Source organism: Balaenoptera borealis, assembly GCF_965194805.1.
Source record: "Balaenoptera borealis genome assembly, chromosome: 1".
NCBI classification, from domain to species: domain Eukaryota; kingdom Metazoa; phylum Chordata; class Mammalia; order Artiodactyla; family Balaenopteridae; genus Balaenoptera; species Balaenoptera borealis.
Genome location: NC_138860.1, coordinates 128,623,091 through 128,640,393, shown reverse-complemented (window position 1 = coordinate 128,640,393; position 17,303 = coordinate 128,623,091). Strand labels below are relative to the sequence as shown.

The 17,303-nt window shown below is 37.8% G+C and overlaps 1 protein-coding gene across 1 annotated transcript in view; it reads left to right on the top strand.

Moving 5' to 3' along the window:
- The window catches only part of ACADM (acyl-CoA dehydrogenase medium chain), a 51,400-nt gene that overhangs the window by 15,746 nt on the left and 18,351 nt on the right, over positions 1 to 17,303 (top strand). Inside the window, exons 7-10 of the mRNA XM_082355723.1 lie at positions 9,800 to 9,930; positions 12,062 to 12,170; positions 16,349 to 16,489; positions 17,044 to 17,139. Coding sequence (XP_082211849.1) covers positions 9,800 to 9,930; positions 12,062 to 12,170; positions 16,349 to 16,489; positions 17,044 to 17,139 — 477 coding nt within the window. The remainder of the gene's footprint in view (positions 1 to 9,799; positions 9,931 to 12,061; positions 12,171 to 16,348; positions 16,490 to 17,043; positions 17,140 to 17,303) is intronic.

Genomic DNA, 17,303 nt, shown 5'->3' with positions numbered 1-17,303 from the left:
TCCCTTTCTTTTTCTCTTCTTCTTCTGGGACCTCTATAATTCGAATGTTGGTGCGTTTAATGTTGTCCCAGAGGTCTCTGAGACTGTCCTCAGTTCTTTTCATTCTTTTTTCTTTATTCTGCTCTGCAGTAGTTATTTCCACTATTTTATCTTCCAGGTCACTTACCCATTGTTCTGCCTCAGTTATTCTGCTATTGATCCCATCTAGAGTATTTTTAATTTCATTTATTGTGTTGTTCATCGTTGCTTGGTTCCTCTTTAGTTCTTCTACGTCCTTGTTAAATGTTTCTTGCATTTTGTCTATTCTATTTCCAAGATTTTGGATCATCTTTACTATCATTACTCTGAATTCTTTTTCAGGTAGACTACCTATTTCCCCTTCATTTGTTAGGTCTGGTGTGTTTTGACCCTGCTCCTTCATCTCCTGTGTGTTTTTCTGTCTTCTCATTTTGCTTATCTTACTGTGTTTGGGGTCTCCTTTTCACAGGCTGCAGGTTCGTAGTTCCCATTGTTTTTGGTATCTGTCCCCAGTGGCTAAGGTTGTTTCAGTGTGTTGTGTAGGCTTCCTGGTGGAGGGGACTAGTGCCTGTGTTCTGGTGGATGAGGCTGGATCTTGTCTTTCTGGTGGGCACATCCACGTCTGGTGGTGTGATTTGGGGTGTCTGTTGCCTTATTGTGATTTTAGGCAGCCTCTCTGCTAATGGATGGGGCTGTGTTCCTGTCTTGATAGTTGTTTGGCATAGGGTGTCCAGCACTGTAGTGTAGCTTGCTGGTCGTTGAGTGAAGCTGGGTCTTGATGTTGAGATGGAGATCTCTGAGAGATTTTCGCCATTTGGTATTACGTGGAGCTGGGAGGTCTCTTGTGGACCAGTGTCCTGAAGTTGGCTCTCCCACCTCAGAGGCACAGCCCTGATGCCTGGCTGGAGCACCAAGAGCCTTTCATCCACATGGCTCAGGTTAAAAGGGAGAAAAAATAGAAAGAAAGAAAGAGGATAAAATAAAATAAAATAAAGCTATTATAATAAAAAATAAGAAAAAAATTATTAAGAAAAAATTTATTAAGAAAAATTTTTTTTTAATTTTTAAAAATAAATTTATTAATTTTTTATAATAAAAAGTAAGAAAAAATTAAGAAAAAATTTATTAAGAACAAAAAATTTTAAATTTTTTACAATAAAAAAATAAGAAAAAAATTATTTTAATTTTTTAAAATAAAAAATAAGGAAAAAATTATTATGAAAAAATTTATCAAGAAAAAAAAATTTTTTTAGTTAAAAAAAAAAAAAAAGGAAACGGACAGACCGAACCCTAGGACAAATGGTGAAAGCAAAGCTATACAGACAAAATCTCACCCAGAAGCATACACATATACACTCACAAACAAAGGAAAAGGGGAGAAATTAATATATCCTGCTCCCAAAGTCCACCTCCTGAATTTGGGATGATTCGTTGTCTATTCAGGTATTCAACAGATGCAGGTACATCAAGTTGTTTGTGGAGTTTTACTCCGCTGCTTCTGAGGCTGCTGGGAGAGATTTCCCTTTCTCTTCTTTGTTCGCACAGCTCCTGGGGTTCAGCTTTGGATTTGGACCTGCCTCTGCATGCAGGTCGCCTGAGGGCGTCTGTTCCCCGCCCAGACAGGACGGGGTTAAAGGAGCAGCTGCTTGGGGGCTCTGGCTCACTCAGGCCGGGGGGAGGGAGGGGTACGGATGCGGGGCGAGCCTGCGGCGGCAGAGGCCAGCATGACGTTGCACCAGCCTGAGGCACGCCGTGCGTTCTCCCGGGGAAGTTGTCCCTGGATCACGTGACCCTGGCAGTGGCTGGCTGCTCAGGCTCCCGGGAGGGGCGGTGTGGAGAGTGACCTGTGCTCGCACACAGGCTTCTTGGTGGCGGCAGCAGCAGCCTTAGCATCTCATGCCCATCTCTGGGGTCCGCGCTGATAGCCACGGCTCGCGCCTGCTTCTGGAGCTTGTTTAGGCGGCGCTCTGAATCCCCTCTCCTTGCACACCGCGAAACAAGAGGCAAGAAAAAGTCTCTTGCCTGTTCGGCAGCTGCAGACTTTTTCCCGGACTCCCTCCCGGCTAGCTGTGGTGCGCTAACCCCTTCAGGCTGTGTTCACGCCCCCAACCCCAGTCCTCTCCCTGGGATCCGACCGACCGAAGCCCGAGCCTCAGCTCCCAGCCCCCGCCCACCCCAGCGGGTGAGCAGACAAGCCTCTCGGGCTGGTGAGTGCTGCTCGGCACTGATCCTCTGTGCAGGAATCTCTCCGCTTTGCCCTCCGCACCCCTGTTGCTATGCTCTCCTCCGTGGCTCCGAAGCTTCCCCCCTCTGCCACCTGCAGTCTCCGCCCGCGAACAGGCTTCCTAGTGTGTGGAAACCTTTCCTCCTTCACAGCTCACTCCCACTGGTGCAGGTCCCGTCCCTATTCTTTTGTCTCTGTTATTTCTTTTTTCTTTTGTCCTACCCAAGTACGTGGGGAGTTTCTTACCTTTTGGGAGGTCTGACGTCTTTTGCCAGCGTTCAGTGGGTGTTCTGTAGGAGCAGTTCCACGTGTAGATATATTTCTAATGTATCTGTGGGAAGGAAGGTGATCTCCGGGTCTTACTCTTCCGCCATCTTGCCCAGACCCCCAGTTCAAGTATTTTAAACATTTCTTTGGCAGTTTTGTTATTAATATCTTAAGTATATGTAAAAATGCATTCACTCTAGTGCCTAAATTATTCTAACTTCTGAATTAATAAAGGTTTACTGTATATTTTCCCCCTTCTAGTACATAATATTACTCAAATATGTATCTAGTGCAATTGATGTACTCAAAATATGAAGCCAAGGGTGAAAATGAAAATAGTCAATAGGTATATTAATGAAAAATATTGATTAATTTCTACTGAGAGTCAGTTAACTCTCAATAATATTTATAAAATTATACTACATATAATGTGTTTTATTTAAACTTTTTAGAATTAATATTTAAAAAACTTTCGGATTGTAAAAATAGTATAGAAGATTTAGAAAGGTATGAAGAAGAACAAAAACATCTGTAATCCCTCAGATATGAAGTTAAATGGTATAACTGTCTTACTGTATACTCTATTAGATTTTTAATACATATAGATGTATTTTTCACTATTAAGGTCATATTATATATGCAGTTTTACATCCTTTTTAACATAACGAGCATTTTCTTATGCTCTACTTCTTTTTAAATACTGTGATATTTATGACTACATAATATGCTATTTAATTGATGTAGTATAAATTATTTCACTATTCCCTATTGTTGAATATTTAAATTCCTTAGATTTTTGCTTTTAAAAATAATGTTGGACTTCCCTGGTGGCGCAGTGGTTAGGAATCCACCTGCCAATGCAGGGGACATGGGTTCTAGCCCTGGTCCGGGAAGATTCCACATGCTGCGGTACAACTAAGCCCGTGCACCACAACTACTGAACCTGCGCTCTAGAGCCCACGAGCCAACTACTGGGCCCGTGCACCACAACTACTGAAGCCCATGTGCCTAGAGCCCGTGCTCCACAGCAAGAGAAGCCACCACGATGAGAAGCCCATGCACCGCAAGGAAAAGTAGCCCCTCCTTGACGCAACTAGAGAAAAGCCCGCACGTAGCAGCAAAGACCCAACGCAGCCAAAAATAAATAAATAGATAAAATAATTTATGAAAAAAAAAAATAATGTCATGGTAGGGGACTTCCCTGGTGGTCCAGTGGTAAAGAATCCACCTTACAATGCAGGGGACGTGGGTTCGATCCCTGGTCAGGGAACTAAGATCCCACGTGCCGCAGGGCAACTGAGCCCGTGCGACATAACTACTGAGCTCGTGTGCCTCAACTAGAGAGCCTGCATTCTGCAAACTACAGAGCCCGTGTGCTCTGGAACCCACGTGCCTCAACGACAGAGCCCAGACGTCCTGGGGCCTGTGCCCCACAACTAGAGAAGAGAAAACCTTCACGCCACAAGAGAGAAGCCCGTGTGCCACAATGAAAGATCCCGCATGCCTCAACGAAGAACCCACATACCACAACTAAGACCTGACACAGCCAATAAAAATAAATAAATAAATAATAATAATAATAATAATGTCATGGTAAAAATTGATACAGAAAAAGATGATAAGTTTTTGGATTTAATTTACAGTTACAGTGTTAATGCATGCTCGTAAGACTTAATCTGTTACCAGATCATGTGATCAGTTATACTCTTGCTGAGGAAAGTGAGTACAGAAATAAATCAGGGTGATACTATAATTATTTTTTAATACCACTTAGTGCAAAAACATTTTCTAAAAATCAAAACTAATTGTATTATTGCATATATATTACACATATAGTATTAAAATATCAATTATAAGTTAGAAACCATATTTCTTTTTCAAAGATTGGATTAAATCTTTTAAAAAGTATATACCTAAAATATATGCAGTATTAGACAACCAGAAACAAGTATTAGACTACTAGGACAAGCTTGTTATGGGCAAGACATTCAGTAAACTTACTTGTCCAAACATGGTCTAAGAACTCAGAAGTGTCCGAAAAAGCGTAACAATGGTAAAGAAAACTCTTGTCATAAAACCATGCATTTCCAGTAGAACTGAGAAGTAGCTGAAATGTAACTGAACACTGAACTTGGGGTCCCAAGACCTGGCTTCAAGCCATATAATAGCAATATGATCTTATATAGTTACTTAGCCTCAAAGTCTCTCCTGTATTTTCTTCTGTATTGTTATACACACCTATTTTGGTTGTATAACATCTAAAAAGGATATAGTAAAGATAAGACAAAATGCTTATGTTTTTATAAGAATATCTTCACATAGTGTCCCTTTTGCAAAAATATAGTAGAGAAATTTCTTTCATACCTAATGGCCAGGGGATACTTTGTTTTTCTTTAACTGCCATTCATTCATCCATTCATCTACTCAATATCTGAATTCCCTGCTATATGCCAGACTTCAGCTTATGGGCAGTTTACACTTGTAACTACAGTATAGTATTTTTATTGTTTTGGTAAGTAGGAAGCACAGAGCCAATTTTATAGTCCTCCATTAGTAATTATTTGAACCTCGAAGCATGTGTTGTAGTATATTATTCTTTCCGGTTTATCTTTATTTTCACTTCATTCCTGATTTTTTAAAAAACATGCGTTATATGAACTACCTCCAGTCACTTTAGAGTGTAAGGCAAAAAAGAAAAAATTAGTAGAGAATGAATACAAAATTGTTTAGTAAACTATACAAAGATAAGGTGGTGTTATCATCACTAATAAAGAAAAGTATAATGTTCTACTCATTCTTTTAAATATTTGAATACTGTGTACCAGGTGGACTTGGAATAAAACAGTGAATAAAACTGGGCTCCTGGGACTTCCCTGGTAGCACGGTGGTTAAGAATCTGCCTGCCAATGCAGGGGACACGGGTTTGAGCCCTGGTCCGGGAAGATCCCGCATGCCGCAGAGCAGCTAAGCCTGTGTGCCACAACTACTGAGCCCGCGTGCCACAGCTACTGCAGCCCATGTGCCTAGGGCCTGTGCTCTGCAAGAAAGAGAAGCCACCGCAATGAGAAGCCTGCACGCCGCAACAAAGAGTAGCCCCCGCTCACTGCAACTGGAGGAAGCCCGTGCACAGCAATGAAGACCCAACGCAGCGTGCCCCCCCAAAAAAATAAATCAAAAAAAACCCCACCAGAACTGGGTTCCTGCTCATAAGTTAACAATCTGGTAGACCCTTAGATCCTTACCCAAAATGTATTATTCATAGAATTATAGAATTCATAGAATTTTGCAAATTAAGTAAATAATAAATTCTTCATAAATAAATAATTATGCATAAAAGAATTTTACTAATTTGCTTGACTTAAGAGAACAAGTTGCACTGGAAACAAAAGTGGCTTCTGCTGAAAGAGCATTATAAAATTAATTTTACTTACTAGGAAACAAATAAGACAAGAACAACTCTGAAGAACCAGCCATTTTGCATAGAAACACACAAACTCATACACTTCATAAGTTCTAAAAACTATGCCCTGGGCTTCACTGGTGGCACATTGGTTAAGAATCCACCTGCCAACGCAGGGGACAGGAGTTTGAGCCGTGGTCCGGGAAGATCCCACATGCTGTGGAACAATTAAGCCCATGTGCCACAACTACTGAGCCTGCAAGCCACAACTACTGAAGCCCTCGTGCCTAGAGCCTGTGCTCCGCAACAAGAGAAGCCACCGCAATGAGAAGCCCGCGCACTGCAGTGAAGAGTAGCCCCCGCTCGCGGCAACTAGAGAAAGCCCGCGTGCAGCAACAAAGACCCAACACAGCCAAAAATAAGTAAAAATAAAATAAATTTATGAAAAAGTTTAAAAAAATAAAAACTATGCCTTATTATAAAACAGAGGAATGTCTAATAGCATATTTCAGAGGAAAAGGATTCCCAAAGTTACTTAAAATAAAATTTTGGTAAAGAGTTATCTTTTCTGGACAGTTCATTTGTATAATACTTTTTTTGTTGTGATGCTGAAAACATCTTTGAGCATCTAGGTAGAAGAGTAATGCAGTTAACCTACATGACACCTGAATCTCCTCTATAGCACACCTGTGAAAAGGCCATCTAGCTCATGTTTTCATGTCTAGGAGTCTCAACTTCCTGAAGCAGCTCCATTTGGGAGTGTCCCTGACTGTTAGAAAGCTCTTCTAGATTGCATGCTCCTGAGGGAAAGGATTGTGTCATTTCCTTTTATAATTTCACCACCTGATACCATAATAGGTGTTCAATAAGTTTGAATAATTTCACACTAGTTTTCTCCTATCAATTCAAATTCTCTCCCTTGGCTCTATAGCCCTTCAGGTATTTTAATAGGGCTGTCATGTGGATCTTACCTTTTCTAAGCAAATTAGCCCCAATTTTTTCATCTTTTCTTCATACAACACAGTAAAGTCCCACCGCCTTCTTAGTAATCACTGACTCAAAAATATTATTATAGAGCTAAATATAGTACTCTAGGATGGTCTGATGAGTACAGAGGAGCATGGTTCCATCACTCTTATTTTAGATGCTTTTTTTTTTTTTAATATCCCCTCCTGGCCTTGCCCCCACCCCCCACCTTCATTTTAAACTAGAGCTGATTCAAACCTGCTGCTCTTGGAAATAGGCCATCGGTATAGTCTCCGACAGAAAGGTGATCTGCGAGGGGATGTGAGTGTGAGAGAGCAGGGCAATCAGAAAGAATGAGAAAATGAGACAAGGGAATGGAAAAGGTGAATAAACAGAGGACGATGAAGGAGGGAGAAAGACTGAAAGATTAAAATGTTGGGCTCAGTGGGGAGCTTGAAGAGAAGGGAGTTGCTGAAAGCCTCGAGTTGGAGCAAGTCCAGAGCTGATCCTTCTGGGCCCTGTTCTCTCTCACAGATCCAGAGGGTTGCAATAAAGATGCGTCTCTTTGAGATTTTCCAGGTCTCTTTCCCATAAATCTGTATTTTCTTCTTAATTAAGGTCTTCTGGACCAAAGGTGTCATCCAAGAATTGTGTAAGGAACACAAAGATAGGAAGAGGTAGATACTATTCTTTTGTAAATATAGCTTATAGCATTAGCACTGTTGATTTACATAAAGCTTACTCTTGACTTAAATTGTCAAATCAGTCTCCCCATCTCGTGTTAAGTTTTGGTATATTCACTGAGTAGTCTATTAAGTCTCCAGTTCCAGCCCTTATCTCTCCCCTGACCTTTACCCTCCTATATGAACTTATCTATTAGACATTTCTTCCTAGCTAGACTCGAATATCTTAAGCAAAATGTGTCCCAAACCAAATTATTTTCTTCCCACTCTATAGTACTGCTTCTCTTCAAGATTATCCCTAATTGGAAGCTTCCTGAACTAAAAAATTGAGTCATCATAACATCCTCTTTAGCTCCCCAACATCCTGTTTAGTCATTGTGTCTTGTGGATTTCACACCACAATTCTAAACTTCATCGTATTTTCTTGCCTTATCTTGCTTCTTAGTTTAAGCTTTCTTTCTTGCATAATTTGTGTCCCTAACTCCAGTCTTATGTAGGTATTTATGCCACTTACTAGATCTGTGAACTTGGGAAAATTACTTAACCTCACTGTCTCAGTTTCCTTATTTATAAAATGTAGATACCTAGCACCTGTGTCATAAGGATTATTGTGAGGTTTAAATGAGTCAAGTACTTAGAACAGCACCTGGAAGATAGTAAAAAGTTATTATCTTCCCTTAAATCTGTCCTTTATACTTCTGTAATAATAAACTATCTAAAATGTAAATCTATCACTTTCCTGCATTTACAAAAACATTGTGTTTCCATTTCATCAATAGCAGTGGTATCTAATATATATTTTTTTAGTTTGTGTACCCGTTTTAGAATCTGACATCCTCAGAAAAATGCATATATATTCCTCACTTTTGCACACTAGGCTGCTCTGGATTTCCCTGAAGCCCAGGTTTTGTGGCACAATAGCAAGTGTTTGATAAACTTTTGTTGAATGCATGAAAGTCTGCTCTCCTTAGCATGGCATACACCTCAGCCTCCAGGACCAGGTCCCTGCCTGCCTTTTTAGCCTCTTTTCATGGCTTTCAGTTTCATAGTTTACATTCCAGTACTGAACTGCTAGTACTTTGCCTTGTACAACTGCTGTTTCATTCTTCCATGCCTAGATCTGCTTGCTTCACTTATTTGTCCTTCAAGACTTACCTCCTTCAACGAGTATTACTTATTATTCTTCATCTTCCTTACCACTCATCACCTCCCACCCCCTACAGGTCTAAGTAGTCATTTCTAATGTCCCTATGTACCCTTAATACTTGGAATTAAAATTAACTGTTAAGGTTTCTCTCTTTGGACTATAAGTACCTTAAGGGTAAGGAACTTGTGTCTAGGCCTTGTATTCCCAGTACCTGTCACTCAGTAAACTTGAATGAACTTCAGCTACCCATTGCTTGCCTTCCACCACTCCCTTTATCCATTCTGCTTACATCTTGTCACACATCTGTTGAAGAGCCTTAAGAGGCTCCCCTTTTTCCACCAGATAAAATTTCAACTTCTTAGTGTAATATAAAGTGTTCTTTGTCATCTGTTCCCTTCCTTTCTTTCCAGACTAATTTCTACCATTCCCTTACATGCACAGAGTATAGATGTTACAGAATCCGGTACTTTTGTATCACAAACACTGGGTAACCCTGCTTCTTATCTTGGTATCATTCCATATGTATTACTTCTTCCTGGAATACACATTCCCCCTTTTCCTTACCCCCTAAGAATTCCTTTTCCTTTTTGAGACTTAATTTAAGCATCACCTCTGGGAAGCTTTCTGACACCCTAAAGCTAAGATAGTATCTTAAGCCCATTGTGTGTGACTTTAATATTTAGATATATAATTACAATATAATATTCATCTCCACTGCTACATTGTAAAAATCTTGAAGATAGGATGTCTTTCATCTCTGGCTTTTCCATCTCCTCCTTCATAACCTGGTAAATGGTAGATACTACTAAATAAATGTTTGGATGAATGAGTTTGTGTGAAATTTACTTAACTTGGTTGAAGATACCTAACACTGTAATTTTTGATATGGTTTATTGGTATCCTACATCTAGTTTTAAATTACATATTAAATGTTTTTACATTTGAGCAGTTTGATTCTGTAAGAACATTTTATTGTTAAGTATTTTAAAGTATTTAATATACTGACTTAAAAAATAAAATACCCTCCGGGTTCTAAATGTTCATAATTTAATAATTAACAGGTAATTATTTTCTCTTGTTTCCGTATATTCAAGGCCTACTGTGTAACAGAACCTGGAGCAGGCTCTGATGTAGCTGCTATAAAGACCAAAGCAGAAAAAAAAGGAGATGAGTATATTATTAATGGTCAGAAGATGTGGATAACCAATGGAGGAAAAGCTAATTGGTATGTTATTTAAAACCTCTCTATATTGATTCTTAAATGCTTTATATTCAGAATTTCCCCCTCTCTCCTTCCTTTTTTATTAAACCACCACAATTAAGACAAGTTTTATTCATGGAACTGGAGGGTCCATAAAGGATTATAAATAGTTCAGTGATTTTCACAAACTAGTCTTAAGTCCTGAACTATTTCTTCAAATTGTATCAGAAGTTTAATTTGTAAAATAAAATAAAACAATAACACCTGCTCTGGTTGAATCTGATTAGGAAAGCTAGAGTTCCCTCTACTTGGCTTACTATCCCCACTCTCCCTAGCCCGTACCAGGACCTCCTTGGAACCATTCCCCTAAGACTCTGAGGAAAAAGGAAAGCCACTGGTATAGCACATTTCTCTGCTTCTGAGCAATAAGTTTAGAGAGGACAGAATTTTACTTTAATAAAATCTAACAGGTCCAAATATATAGGTCCAAAAGTAATGACATGAAGTTCAACAAAGGGTCATAAAATCCCTTGTATTACTATAAAATGTTGAAGGAAAACATTTAATAGCATTATTCGTGGAAAAAAGATGAAGAAAGGTTCTATAGGAATCAACAGTGTGATGTATCTGCCTTTAAGAAGCGAATGTAATTTCTTGCTGAAGTAATAGAAGTATAACATCAAACAAGCAGGAAAAAAATGGTAACAGTTCTGGGCAACACTTTTTAAGACATGCATTGACAAAATGAAATAAATTCAGAAGCAAGTAAATGTCCTTCATTAGGGTGAGCACAGCAAACATGTCCTATGAAGAGTAAAGGAATTAGATTTGGTTGTATAGGAAGAATTTAAAAAATTTTTAAATAATGTCTCATACATGGAAGAGTAGGCTTGTATGTTTGCTTCAGAAAGTCAGTTTAGAATAAATGTGAAAGTGAGAAAAATGTAGAGTATAGCTCAACATAAAGACAAGAATTTCAACAACAGTTCTATCTAGTGTGTGTTAAGTGGTCATGGGAAAAATGTATTTACTCATCACTACAAGTATATAAATAGAAACTTACAGAAGAAGGACCTTCTGGTGATTGGTATAATGAACTAAAAATGGGCTATCTTTCCTTGTCTGCAAAAATTCTGATTCAGTATATATGTGTGCTCTTCGGTGCTATTTTTTGGCAAGAAAAGCATTATTCCTGAGAGTGAGTTTACTGTTTATTTTAAATATATCAATCACTTTATGAGTGTCCAGTATTATGGAGTGCTATATCATTATCTTTAAGTAAGTTATCATAATATCAGCAAGTAATAAAAAAGTGAAGAAATGGTTAAAATGTAACAGGTTGAGGGAAATCCAGCAATGCAAGTAGAAGCTTTCACAATTTTAAGAGTACAGCGCATCATGTAGTAAGACAAAGTAGGTAATATATGAAACTAGAAAACAATTTTTACTATTTTTTAAACTATTAAGTAAAACTGTAGAGTAGATGATAGTTTATTAGTTTTAAGCATAGAAAATAAAATAGTTGTTTAAGAAATTAAAAAAAAATTCTCCTTTACCAGGCTATTTAGAACATAGGTTACATGGATATTTGGATGTTTTGCCTTTTTTCCTCATGTTTTATTTTTAAATCTTCCTGGGAAGAATTCTTCTGGAGAGAAAACCCAGGAGATATTCATAATAATTCAGCTGTAACAGAAACTCTGATTTTGCTGCATGAAGAGGACAGTAGTCAGAACATAGGGGTCACTATCTCATTTCTTTTCACAGGCAGCCCCATTTACCCATCTTTTCCAGATAACTTGTCCCTTAAATACTTAAACTAGTTTTGGGAAAGGAAAAGTGACAGTTCCAACACACACATACTTTATTTTACGTTATCTTGATACAAGGAATTTTTACTTGTCAATCAAACTACAAAATAAAAAGTTAGATACCATATTAGTTAAGAAGTAAATGTGGGGTGAAATACTAGCTCTGCCATGTTGTAAGTATGTGACCTGGGTGAGCTTTTAAACCTCTCTTATTCTTCATTTCTTCATCTATAAAATGGGGGTAATAATAATTGGGATTTTGGGGAGGATTAACTGAGATGGGAGTCACCATATGTTATCTGCTGATACCATTATCTATCATCATGTATGTGTATGTGTATTAGGTATTTTTTATTGGCTCGTTCTGATCTGGATCCTAAGGCTCCTGCTAGTAAAGCCTTTACTGGATTTATTGTGGAAGCAGACACCCCAGGAGTACAGGTTGGAAGAAAGGTAAAGTGTGTATTTATCAGTGATTAAGGCCTCCAATATTATTTTAACTATAAATTTCAAAATTACTAATTTCAGTTTCCTTTATTGAAAACATTTTGGTTGTATTAAGTTGCAATAAAAGTAAATCTGCTTTTGATATTATTGGATGAAATAGTCCTTGCTAAAGATTTTTAAGTTGAGAATAGTCATGTCAAGTAATTATTTGAAAGAGTAGCCATTCTTGGTGCCAGTCTATGGAGAATGCCAATAACAGCTGTGAGGGATAATGAAGCAGAAATCAAACTATCATTTGTATGGCCTGCCCAATAATAGAGTTTTAGATATTTCAAAACACTTTCCCATTCTTTTTCTTTGCTCACAGCAACATTTCGTGTAGGATAAGTGACATTATGCCCATTTTATGGATTAAAACAATGTGACATAAGTTGATTACCCAAGTTCATACAACACTAAGAGAAAAATCTGTTCCTGAGAAAGTGTAGAAATGGCAAAGAGCCTTGAATGTGGGAAGGCAAGAAAAATTTTATTTGAACAGGAAAAGGTAATTTAACATATTTGAAAACGATAGTAATATGGGGGACTTCCCTGGTGATGCAGTGCTTAAGAATCCACCTGCCAATGCAGGAGACATGGGTTCAATCCCTGGTCCACGAAGATCCCACGTGCCGCGGAGCAACTAAGCCCGTGTGCCACAACTACTGAGCCTGCGCTCTAGAGCCCATGCGCCAGAACTACTGAGCCCACGTGCTCTAGGGCCCGCGTGCCGCAACTACTGAGCCCACGTGCTGCACCTACTTAAGCCGGTGCGCCTAGAGCCCATGCTGCGCAACAAGAGAAGCCACTGCAATGAGAAGCCTATGCACCACAATGAAGAGTAGCCCCCGCTCGCTGCAACTAGAGAAAGTCTGCGTGCAGCAACGAAGACCCAACACAGCCCAAAATAAAAAATAATATATTAAAAAAAAAAAGAAACAAAAGCATGGTAATCTGAATGCGTGGATATAATTTAGCAGTAGCATTTAAAGTAGATTAAAGAGAAAAGTTTAAAATTTAGTAAATCAAGAAGGAAAGAAATGAAGTCATTAAAGTAGTCCTAGTGAGAGCTAGGAAGCATGATTTAAGATTATAACTCTGAGAAAAGGAAGAGGAGATGCAGTTTTACAAATGTAAAACTTTTTTTTCAAAGTGAATTTGTAAAAAAGAAAACCTATTAATGACTAAATGATGTCTATATCTAAGGCAAAGGAGGGATTATGGAAGTTAATTAAGAGTTACATGGGGCTTCCCTGGTGGCGCAGTGGTTAAGAATCTGCCTGCCAATGCAGGGGACACGGGTTCGAGCCCTGGTCCGGGAAGATCCCACATGCCGTGGAGCAACTAAGCCCGTGCGCCACAACTACTGAGCCTGCGCTCTAGAGCCCGTAAGCCACAACTACTGAGCCCATGTGCCACAACTACTGAAGCACACGTGCCTAGAGCCCGTGCTCCGCAACAAGAGAAGCCACCGCAATGAGAAGCCCGCGCACTGCAACGGAGTAGCCCCCGCTCGCCACAACTAGAGAAAGCCCGCGCACAGCAACAAAGACCCAACGCAGCCAAAAATAAATAAATAAAATAAATAAATTTATTAAAAAAAAAAAAAAAAGAGTTACATGAATTTTCTTCCAAATGGGTAAAGATTCAGATTATCTTGTCAGATATTAGACTAAGGGTGGCATAACCTGAACTGGAAAGGCTACTTTGAGTTGACCAAGTTATGCAAACTTCTAAACCAGTCATATGTATTTGTATGTTTTATTAAAAGCCATGAGAATCTCTCTTTTGAACCAAAGCCTCTTTAAAATGGAAGCATGTTGCTAATGTATGTAAGAGGAGTACTTTCCCTTTTAGGCTGTAGAATGTTAAAAGTGGAAGATACCCTGCACATTTTTTATGGTCTGTTTGCTGAACACTGAATCTGAAATCCAAGTGAAATGATTTACTCAAGGTTACATACTTAAGAGACAGAGTTGAGATCAGTGCTAACGTGTCCTAGAAACTTGCCCAGTGCAGTTTCCTACACTGTATTATTCTATACTTTCTTTTAAGATAGATATTAAAGATAGACTGCACTTTACAAATAAAACTATAATGAGATTATTGTGTATAACAAAATAGAAGTACTAAGAATGGTTGTGCTTCTTCCAAGCAATTGGTTTGTTTTTATTTATGTTTTATTCATGTTTCCTTTTTAGGGATGGTTGCTAGAAAACTCAGGGCCAAATTTATGGCCATCTCTAGAAAACATAAAGGTCCTGACAGATTATATTTTATTACATAGTAAACCGACTTCTGATTTTATCTTGATATGTCTAGTCTCACTTTCCTTTTTCCCATTTTCTCACTTTCAAACGAATCTCTAATTCAATAAATATTTATTATTGAGTTCATACTGTATGCTAGGCATTATTCAAGGTATTGAGGATGCTGTATGGATCAAAACAGAAAAAATTAGATCCTGCCCTTGAGGATCTAATTTTCTAGTGAGAGAGATAGATAGTTATATTGTATATATTTAAATCTCCTTAAGTCATTTTTGAAATTATCAGAATTTTACAAATTTGTGAAATCCGATGTTTTTCAAAATGTTTTGTGTTTTAGAAATTATATGGCTTGAGATGAGTCCAGGAAGCGTTTTGGTTTTAAATGTTCTGGTGTTTGGGATGAGTCTGGGAAACAGGATACAGTAAAACTGTTTTCGTAAACAGTGTTTTCTCATTATGTCTGAGTGAGGGTCTAACGTATTAGAGTTTATCAATTTATAAAGACAAAGAGATGTTGTTTTTTTCTCAGTCAAACTATATATTACTGTCACTATTTTTTCAAGCCTGGAAGCAGATTATTAATATTAAATCAAGTAAATTAAAGAATTTGTTTACAGCTCTATGTTCCCATTGCCCCTGCTTCTCAAACTGCTTATTAAAAATGAGATTAAATTGTTAAGATGGGTCACAATATCTGCAACTTCCTCTCAAATAATTCAGCAAATAATGCTAATAGTTATACACACCCACAAAACACAGAAATAAAGGAAATGTGCCAAAATTGGCAAATCTAGGTAAAGATGAGGTATTCATTTTACTACTCTTGCAATTCTTCTGTTGGTTTGAAAATTTTTTAAATGAAATGTTGAGGGGATATAGCTACCTTGGCAATTTCTTTTTTCATATATATATATTTTATTGAAGTGTAGTTGATTTATAATGTGTTAATTTCTGCTGTACAGAAAGGTGATTCAGTTATACATATATATATTCTTTTTCATATTCTTTTCCATTATGTTTTATCACAGGATATTGAATATAGTTCCCTGTGCTATACAGTAGGACCTTGTTGTTTATCCATCATATACATATATATGAGTTTGCATCTGGTAATCCCAAACTCCCAATCCTTCCCTCCCCCACCTCCACCCCCTCCTTGGCAACCACAAGTTTGTTCTCTATGTCTGTGAATCTGTTTCTGTTTCATAGATATGTTCATTTGTCATATATTTTAGATTCCACATATAAGTGATATCATATTGTATTTGCCTTTCTGTTTCTGACTTACTTCACTTAGAATGATAATCTCTAGGTCCATCCATGTTACTGAAAATGGCATTATTTCATTCTTTTTTATGGCTGAGTAATATTCGTGTGTGTGTGTGTGTGTATAAAATACACACACACACACACACACACATCTTTATCCATTCATCTGTCAATGGACATTTAGGTTGTTTCCATGTCTTGGCTATTGTGAATAGTGCTGCTATTTACATAGGGGTACATGTATCTTTTCGAATTATAGTTTTGTCTGGGTATATGCCCAGGAGTGGAATTGCTGGATCATATGGTAACCCTGTTTTTTGTTTTTTGAGGAACCTCCATACTGTTTTCTGTAGTGGCTGCACCAATTTACATTCCCACCAACACCTCGTCTCCAATTCATTGGCCTGTCATGCGGCGAGCAGAGCGAGCTTGGACTCAGTAACAACTGTAGTCCAATAAAGCTATCTTTACAAAACGGGCATTGCAGGCCATAGTTTGTCCACCTCTGTTTAAGACAATTGCAGAAAAGTCATAAAACAGTGGTTAAGGCAAGAATACATGCTAGCTCAAAAAATGTTCCTTAATATGTATTGTTTTCCTTATTAGGAATTAAATATGGGCCAGCGATGTTCAGATACAAGAGGAATTGTCTTTGAAGATGTGAGAGTACCTAAGGAAAATGTTTTAATTGGTGAGGGAGCTGGTTTCAAAATTGCAATGGGAGCTTTTGATAAAACCAGACCTCTAGTAAGTAATATGACTTAATAACCTTTATAGGATTTTTCATTTATTACATTGAGTAGTTTTATTTTGACACTGTATTCTTGGTCTGTATTTCTTTTTTAATATCTGCTTCTTTTATAAGGATGGAGGGATATTGTTTTTTGTTTGTTTTAGAATTCTTCAACACTCTTGCTGTTACAGAAGTTATTTTAGTAAATACAAAATTAGTATAGTTGTTCGATTTACAAAGAAGCATTTCACACTTAATCATTCCTGCTGATGTGTACTTATTCCTCTTCCCTCACTCATTAGGAGTATTCCCCCTGAGAAGCTTTCCCTTGTTAAACAGAAAGAATGACTTGTCTCTAGGCTATGATCCTGTGCCTTACAAATGCCTTCCATTAACCTTTAATTCATAAATAATATAAATTTAAATGCTTGTTATCTCCCCCACCCTTTATTGCCTTAAGGTATAGGTCAGCTTCTCTTTGTATAATCCTTAACTTAGACTTTAGGCAAATAGCCATTATACGTGTGTTTTAAAGACACTTTTGTTTTGTAAAATGTTAAAATACTAGGTAGCAGCTGGTGCTGTGGGACTAGCACAAAGAGCTTTGGATGAAGCTACCAAGTATGCCCTGGAGAGGAAAACTTTTGGAAAGCTGCTTGTAGAGGTAATTTTAATACTGTACTTGCTTTGTTCAAATGTAAAGACATTCATTTTCATCTAAATATTTGAAAATTATCTTTTAAGTACAAAATAATTTAGTTCTGCTTTGGTAGCAAGAAGATAATGTGAACTGTCAGGGTGGGTTTTAATTAATTAATTAATTTATTT